The sequence below is a fragment of the Penaeus chinensis genome, chromosome 4, assembly GCF_019202785.1.
Source record: "Penaeus chinensis breed Huanghai No. 1 chromosome 4, ASM1920278v2, whole genome shotgun sequence".
Classification (NCBI taxonomy): domain Eukaryota; kingdom Metazoa; phylum Arthropoda; class Malacostraca; order Decapoda; family Penaeidae; genus Penaeus; species Penaeus chinensis.
Genome location: NC_061822.1, coordinates 8,424,901 through 8,433,944, shown reverse-complemented (window position 1 = coordinate 8,433,944; position 9,044 = coordinate 8,424,901). Strand labels below are relative to the sequence as shown.

Below are 9,044 nucleotides of genomic sequence, written 5' to 3'. Positions count from 1 at the left end.
AAGATAACAATAATAATAAAAATAATAGTAATGAAATCAATAATAATAATAATAGTAATAGTAATAATAATCATGATAATGATGATGATGATAATAATAACAATAACAATAATAATAATGGTAATAATAATAATAATAACAATAATAATAATAATCTTTATGATTATTATCACTATCATAATATTAGTATTAATAATAATAATTATCATCTCTATCATGATAATAATGATAATAGCAATGGTAATAATAATAGCAATAATAGTAATGATTACAATTATCACCAATATCATTATTACTATAATCATTATTATAATACTAATAATGATGATAATAATAACAATCATTATATCAATACTGATAACAATTATAATAATAATAACAATAGTGATGATGATAATAATAATAATAATAATAATAATAATAATAATAATAATAATAATAACAATAATAAACATTTGTCAGTTGCCAATTCTTGTGCCAATTATATAAAATGTAGAAGTCCTGCAGATATATACAAGGATTATATAAATGGTCTTACTTTATCACAATGTTTGTTTTTTTTTCTTCCTTATTGTGAGTCATAAATAAAGCACAAAAGAGTAGCCACCCATGAATATCGAACACAGAAATTCTACAATGGAATAAAATTGCCAAAATCAAAACAAAAAAATCTCGCATTTCTTAGAGGAACACATGAAGTCCTTGTATAGTGACATAACTGTATGTTCTTTACGATTAGAGTGCTTTCTTTCTGATTTAGCCTAATAGAAAAAAAAATATATATTTACTTTCCTATTTTGTAGCCTTTTATAAAAATAAAAAAAAAAGTAAAAAGAAAAAGGAGGAGAAGATGATGAAGAAAACTATCCTATTTCACAACATACAAAAATAATAAACCATCTCTCATCTGATGATTATTTTATCTTTCCCTTCTTACCAATCTAAGATACTTTTATCAGTGTATACTTCCTTTCTGTTTAAGGTTCTGTTATGCCTAAAAAGATCACTTACAGTTATATTCAATTGTGAAAAGAAAAGAAGGAAAAAAGAGAGAAAAAAAACTTGTCTACCAAATCAATCATTTGTGAATAAATGTTCATAAAAAGAGAAACAGCATCGCCTAAAACCCTACTTGCCAATCTTCAACACTGCCTAATCCAGGACGATTTTTCATCTCTCTGTTTGTATCAGCAGAACCATATGAAAAGACAAGGGAACATAAAAAACAAAAACAATAAACTGTTAACAACAAAACCTAAGCTTTTTTTTTTACCATCATTTAGTATGATTCTGCTAATCAAGCCACAAAACAATTATACATTTATAAAACATGTTTTATTTGGGGAAAAAAGCTGCTCACTCCTTAATCGTAATATTCAGATCTGAATAAGCATAAAATATAAACACTCTAATTACCCTAAAGAAAAATACATACAAAAAATATATATGTATATTTAATTACTTTTATAAGGCTATATAAACCCGACAGATGAAAAGGAGAAACAAGTAATCTCAAGTGTGTCATGGTGAAAATTATAGCAATCAAGAATTTCTCCTTGAATTAGAATGCAGATCACAAAATGGAAGAAAACTTGGCATAAGGTCTATTATATATTCATCCTACTACCTTTTCACTAGTTTGTTTGGTTTTCATTATCGACTAGAAGCATGAACACTAACTTTGGTATGACCCCCTTTTCTTTGATTTTCAGAAATGTAAAATAGCATAACAGAACAGCCGAAAATACTTCACTCACGCATTTGCATAAAAACTGTGATCTATTGTCATTTTAATATAAACTGAATCCACAACATCCTAGTAAACAGATGACAATATGAGAAAATGAGGAATGACGTGTGGTTTCAAGACAAAATGGTCTTCAATTAATCTTAACATAAAAAAGGTAATGTAATTTTTTGTATAACATTTTCCCATACTAATCAGATGAGTAGCATGATAACAATGTATTTATTACTGAGAATTAAAGCCATCTCTCTTCATAAAATGAACAGTGCAGACTCATTATGAAAGAGATAGCAAAAATAACACGACATGTACTAACTAAATATCCAATGAGACACCAATGCTTGTAGCTAGTAATGCGTGCTGAGTACGAATATCATTATTAGTGTCGAGGATCGGCCACATTTCAGCAAGAGCAGCTAGTAGATTCAATCGCGTGGCTGTGTTCAGCTGACACAGGCACAGTATCTTGGTTACACTCTGTACTACTTCTAAGACACCACTTGGCACTGCTTCATGGAGAACAGCACCATTCAACAGTATCTGAAATAAAAAATGTAGTATTTCATGATGAAATGACTATAAGTGACACAAGAAAGAAGGTAGTAAACAATAGTGGTGGGCATAATTGAGTACTTGTAATCAATAACATCAATTACAACATGAAATTTCTCAGTAATCAATTATAATTTCCAATAACTGATTACCAAACGATTACTCCCAGAATCAGAGGTGAACTGAAGACCATGTCAATATATTTCAAATTATCACAACTTACAAAGATTTCTTTTTCTCTACATGGTATTTCTTGCACAAAAATGCTTGGTTATGAAGTAATGAGTATTTCTTTTATTCTAAAAATTCAGGTGAATATTTACTCACCTTGATCCTTCATTTACGTTACCTCACACATGCACACGCACACGCACACGCACACGCACACGCACACGCACACGCACACGCACACGCACACGCACACACACACGCACACACACACTGAACAACAATCTCCAAGACTTTTCCTGGTGTATTATTATTTACTTAACTTTCACTCTAACCATTTTTCAAAATCTGTGATATTTCCTCTCATCATGACACATAATACAAATAAAAGTGTCAAGAATAAGGGAAAATATGTTGAATCAAACAGACTAAGCAACAGAAAGCATTATAAAAACATTTTTTACAGAAGCGCTTCACAAAATAAAATCTCACCTGTCTGGAAACAACAATCATATCATCATCAATATTTTTGTTGTCATCTTTATTCAAATTGGGCTCAATTATCATCTCTAGATACTTGAGGACGGGTGCTGCCAAGACCTGAAATGAAAGAATCTGTATTTAGTAACTGATGTTATCAATTAACTTTTTATGGTAGTATAAAGCTGGACTCGGGTTATGTTTCACACAACCCTTCCCAAGAGATAACTCTGCAATACTGTATGTATTTCCATATGTCTTCACTCTAGTTGAGGCCTTGTCAACTGTGTTCCTGTCTTCAAATCTACTTGTAGGCTGGTACTACTTGTTCTTGCAGAGAACTCAAGAGCCAGCCTGCATGCACCTGTTTGAGATCATGGTTTATACATTGGGCTGAATGATTAGTGGCTGCTCTTTAAAGGGCAATGGTAGCCAAAGCTCTCTCCTCATTCCAACAATTTCTGCTGCTGCTTGTCTTTTTTTATAATGTGCGACACCCTCACTCAAGGTAGCTAAGTTCTCAGGAGACTCTGCATTTAATGATTTTTTTTTTTTTTTTTTTTTTTTTCTGATATATATGTACTATGGCTGGCCTTTCTTATCTTATTACTGAGTTATCTGGAGTCTTTGTGACTTTTCAACCTGTCTGGTTAATGGCATTGATGTAGTTGGATGAGTGCCTTTACATTATCAGTCATTGGGGCTTCACTACTTGAGTCATTGAGATATGGCATTCTGGAAGGCTTGCCTATGGGCTTTATCCAACAACTATCTCGGATTATGTTTTGACATGTGAGGGTAAGGGAAACTGTTATGGTCTCTCATGACAGTCTAAACACAACTCAATCTCTCATTTACAGCCACAGTGGCAAAGGTAAAGGCCAAGACCCCATCTTACCATGCATTGATTCATGATCATTCAGAAAATGAATCTTGGGGCAAGTCTTATGCATCCAAGCTATGTGGATGCATGATGCACCACTCCTCCATGTTAGAGAGAAGATGGGGTGGTGTGTAGAGAAACCTCCCAGTATCTGTGTTACAATAGCAAAAGGCCCATAATACTGTCATAAAAAAAAAAAAAAATAGATATAAGCATCTAATAAAATCAGTGGCAAAGAGAAAGATAAAAAAAAGATTGAATTTGAGACCAAGGATAAGGCCACATGCACACAGTTGCTCCACTGCTGCTCAACCCCCAGTGCATTACCACTTCCTTCCACCTCCTCCTTGCTACCATCCTTCCCGTCCTTGGGTTATCCTGGCTCAAGAACATGCACACTACCACTAAATAGCTTTTCTTTGAATTCATCACAATCAACAAGTTCCCCACACAAGTGAATAGAGTCTTTCAGCTTTTCATTTTCATAAGCACTCTTGCCTACACTTGGTTGTTGCTACAGACATACAACCATCAGCACAATTTCCCAGTCAATCTAATGATGAACAGTAGGCACATCTTCATCAACATTTATCCATTCCTGTATTGACTGGAGCAAATGCTGAGGCTAAATGGCAGTAAGTATAATAAATATTTACAAAAGACAAGTAGTAATGCCTTATCAGTGTTTGGAAGTACTCAAAAGCAGCAAATGTAATAGGTAGCACCACCATACCAGCTACCAAGGAAAATAAAAATTACTTTTATAGAAATCAGCTTCACAAAACTGATTAAACTGGAACTGCCTGTTGAACTGTATCTTGATGTATGTAAATCTATTTTTAGTTTAGAGCATAAATGTTGTCCATTGTGATTGTCTGCAAGTACTGACATCAATAACTAACTAAATGAATTAGGTATGAGTTAATACTGCAATTTTTGTGATGTTGACCGTGTATATATTGGCATGCGTACCTTATGACGTGTGTTGGGTTTCGTATAATATAGTACAATATTGAAGTGCGGGATAAAAGGTGTACTGAGGGTATGTGTCTCATACCACAAATCTCCTGAGCTCTTCTCTTCCAGACTCTTTCAGGGCAGTTAGCTTTGTTTGACTTTCAGATGTGGAACTGTAGAATGTAATTAATGATATGGGTATTGCATATATAGGTGAGTTTGTATGACATTTCCACTAAAGCTTTCAATGCATTTATCCTTGTATTACAGGCTTCTACTTGGTGTTATGCAATGCAGGTATTCCATATTTAGTTGGGCTGCTGGTAATGGCACAAATGTACAGGAAACTATCTGCAAAATATCTGCCACAATTAGCCAGTAAACTTGGATCCTCACAATGTGAGATATTTTGAAAAGCCCAAAAGTCTTTACTTTACTACTTTTGTGCTGGTTTCTGTATGAATACCTTTGTTTGCAACAATTTCCAGGTTATTACATAGGAGCAGTGGATGCACAACAGTATGTCGTAAGTGTATATGCACAAATGATGTTTAAGTTTGTCCCATCTGTGTTTGTAAAATGAACCTGCTGATCTGTAACAGATTGTAACCTAAGAACAAGATGTTAGAATGTCAGAACATGTACACATGTAAAACATCATATTTTCCAATTTTCCCCTTTACAAATGATAATTCAACCTTACAGAATAGTTCTTGTGTCTGGTGTTACTGTTAGCCTTACTTTCATATTGCACTGACATCCTGCTTTACTGTGGACTGACAAAATACTCAAACAAAACTGAAATAAACATGAAACACATAAAACAAATACAGAAGAAGTGGTATATATGTGGCCAATTCACACACCTTAGGGCACAATATCTAGGAAGAATAAAGAGCAGGCCATTACAGTGGACTTCCAGAAATAACAACAATCAAATATGCAGTCACAATACTTGTAATGATGAGGTACACTTACTTTAAAAGGAGTATTCTGCTCTGACTTCACATGGTAGAAGACCTCGCCAAGGAACAGCGCAGAGGTTACAAAGTGCGACCAATCTGAGACTGCTAAGTCATCTTTTTCTGGTTAAAAAAAAAGTAACTAATCATCTTCATTGTACAAAGAAAATATCAAGTTATATAATAAGTTTTCACTGATATATATGTTTCAAAGTTACAACATTGAATGGGGGATCTGAAATGAAGGAAGCAGACAGAAAGAAAGAAAGAAAGAAAGGAGAGAGAAAAGGAGAAAGAGAGAGAAAAAGAAAGAGATAGAAAGAGAGAAAGAAACAGAAAGAGAAAGAGAGAGAGGAGGGAGGGAGGGAGGGAGTGAAGGGGAGGGAGGGAGGGAGGGAGGGAGGGAGGGAGGGAGGGAGGGAGGGAGGGAGGGAGGGAGGGAGGGAGGGAGGAAGGGAGGGAGGGAGGGAGAGGGAGGGAGAGAGAGAGAGAGAGAGAGAGAGAGAGAGAGAGAGAGAGAGAGAGAGAGAGAGAGAGAGAGAGAGAGAGAGAGAGAGAGAGAGAGAGAGAGAAATGTCATTAGTGAGTGAGTGAGTGAATGAGGAGTGAGGTAGGAAAGCAGGAAGGTAAGAAAGAACAGAGGTAGGAAAAAGGGAGTGAAGAGGAGAGGAGAAGAAACAAGAGGAGAGAAGAGGAGGGGAGAGGAAACAAGAGGAGAGAAGAGGAGGGGAGCAAGAGAATTTCATTATATGAAATCCAAATTCAAACATACTTGCATATTCACTCTGGACACGTCTCAGCAACAAGGTCCTAATTTTGCTCTCCCCTGCATGGTGTTGGGCAATTAAGCCAAATAATTTCGCTGCAACAGGTGCACAGTTGCGCTCGCTGAGACCTTGGGTGCATAATTCCTCCACAAACCATCTGCAAGATATTGGTATGTTTTGATACTTCAACCTTAATTACCCGAATGTTGGTATCATGAACATGTTACTAAATGGGTGGTTTGGATCAGTTATGCAGATTTTTGTAATAAATTTGGGTTTTATTAGAACTAGGTAACTAATTCTGGGAGTATCACAAAAAAGAAGAAGAAGAAGAGGAAGAAGAAGCGATATTCCAAAAGCAACGCAGATTTTGTATATCAGTGTACATAGCATGTTTTCTTTTAATATCTTAGCATAAACACTAAAAATAATATACCCTATGTTTTGACTACAGAACAACAGACTTACATACAAACAGAAACAGTCCTCAAAATCACAAACACATGAAAATGGGAAGATATTGTTGGATTACAAACAAAAGAACATGTGTTAAAAAATAATCTACTCCTTATTGTACTAGCAAAAGAAATATTGATGGGCCAGCAAATTCTAGGAAGGAATGCTATGTTTACAGAAACGAAGGTGGAGAGAGAGAAAAGAAAGAAAAGAAAGAAAGAAAGAATGGAAGAAAACAAAAATTATTTTATATATATGTGTGTGTGTGTGTGTGTGTGTGTGTGTGTGTATATATATATATATATATATATATATATATATATATATATATATATGTGTATTATATATATATATATATATATATATATATTAAACTTCATGCTGACAGCTTCAAACAACCACCCTAAAGAAAATATATAAAGGAAAATGTTATTTTTTCATGGTAATTAACTGTGTATGTGTGTGTGTGTGTGTGTGTGTGTGTGTGTGTGTGTGTGTGTGTGTGTGTGTGTGTGTGTGTGTGTGTGTGTGTGTGTGTGTGTGTGTGTGTGTGTGTGTGTGTGTGTGTGTGTGTGTGTGTGTAAAAGATCTAATGAAAATAATACTAACTTTAGCTCCTCTTCATCATTCATGGTAGATTTAATCTCAGAAGCAAGATCTTGGAGTTGTAGATCATCTGGTGATTTGATTTTCAAGATGCTTTCTACTATGGTCTTGGCTCTGCTAGCATCACCACCACTATCTGTGAATATGCAAAATGCTTAGTTTATATTTTGAAAGCATATTAATTTTCATATTAACCTTAACTGTGGGTACTACAGGTAAATTCAAATCATCAATCAAAATATCATATCTCCTTTCTCTATCTCTCTTAATCAAACACTAAGGAAACTGTTCAACATCATTCAGTGACTTACTGACTGGTCCCGGCCTGCGCAGTGCTTCTCCTTGTCCGACAGTCATTCCGCGACCTCTTCCAGCCTGTGGCATTCTTAATACTGAATCTGCAAAGGAAAGGAAAAATGCAAAGGTTGAATATACCTAATGCAGATATTTTGCAGCACTGCCTTGCAAGAGTATCAATAATAAATGGGTAAATGTAACTGTCTATACTGCTATACTAGGATGGCAGTGTCCACACACTATCCAACTCCTTAAGGGAATGCTATCTTAAATAAGATGTATATGTCAGAAGGCTCAAAACAGTGAACTGAACAATCTACTATATCTTCTGATTCAATTTACAAAATTAATGATATCTACAGATCAAAATCTACAAAGAGAGAGTTGCAAGCATCGCAATTATATTCCAGGGTCCTGTGGGAGGACTGGCAGAGTTTGCATTAATCCTCTATACCAAATGCATGTCTAAATACAAAACACATCCTTTAGAAGTTAAAGAAAATATTGGTATTATACTTTTTTCTTCTTAATTACTCTCATGATGCCCTCCTTAGAGAAGGGTATCAACTTTATTTTTCAAGTAAACCCAAATGGGATATTTTTTGCAACCCCCACATGGAATACTTTCATTGATATTAATCTTACTTAATCCTTCCTACTTTCAAGACCAATCCTGTTTACTGCCTTGAGAAAATATTCAAGAAGTTAAACTGGAGACGGCATCAATCCATTGGATCCAGGTGACATGACTTTCACGTCATAAAAAAAATGGTCTGAGAGCTGGATGACAGGAATATGCCGTTGTAGAAAAATTTGTATGAGGGCCAGGGTGACAGGAATGCGCAGTCATGAAATATTCAGCGGAAGGCTAGTGTAATGGGAATGACTCACCATGAGTGTACAAAGCTCTTGGAGGAAGATTAAAGTGTTTGTGTGGCCGGGCCTACAAGCCACACACCCGGGATATTCACCACTCGAGTAAGCCTATTGCCTGGATTTTGGTCTACGTGATCCCAAGGGTTAAAATAGGGCACAAACATTTAAACAATCTCAGCTTTGCTGCTGATACTGTTCTCTTTGGTAAGTCAGAAACCAAACTGCAACTATCAATAATATATAATATATACCTGAAGAGAAAGTCTGAAAGCTGAACTTGAGATGAGTGGAAA

General features: G+C 35.1%; 1 protein-coding gene across 1 annotated transcript in view; it reads right to left on the bottom strand.

Annotated features, from left to right (window-relative positions):
- Window positions 1-405: 405 nt before the first annotated feature.
- LOC125024995 (CBP80/20-dependent translation initiation factor-like) overlaps window positions 406-9,044 on the bottom strand; it is an 11,916-nt gene continuing 3,277 nt past the window's right edge. The window contains exons 2-7 of the mRNA XM_047612818.1: window positions 7,890-7,976; window positions 7,582-7,714; window positions 6,522-6,673; window positions 5,766-5,872; window positions 2,960-3,067; window positions 406-2,287 (exon numbers count right to left, since the gene is read on the bottom strand). Of these exons, the coding sequence (XP_047468774.1) occupies window positions 2,063-2,287; window positions 2,960-3,067; window positions 5,766-5,872; window positions 6,522-6,673; window positions 7,582-7,714; window positions 7,890-7,976 (812 nt within the window). The 3' untranslated portion in view covers window positions 406-2,062. The remainder of the gene's footprint in view (window positions 2,288-2,959; window positions 3,068-5,765; window positions 5,873-6,521; window positions 6,674-7,581; window positions 7,715-7,889; window positions 7,977-9,044) is intronic.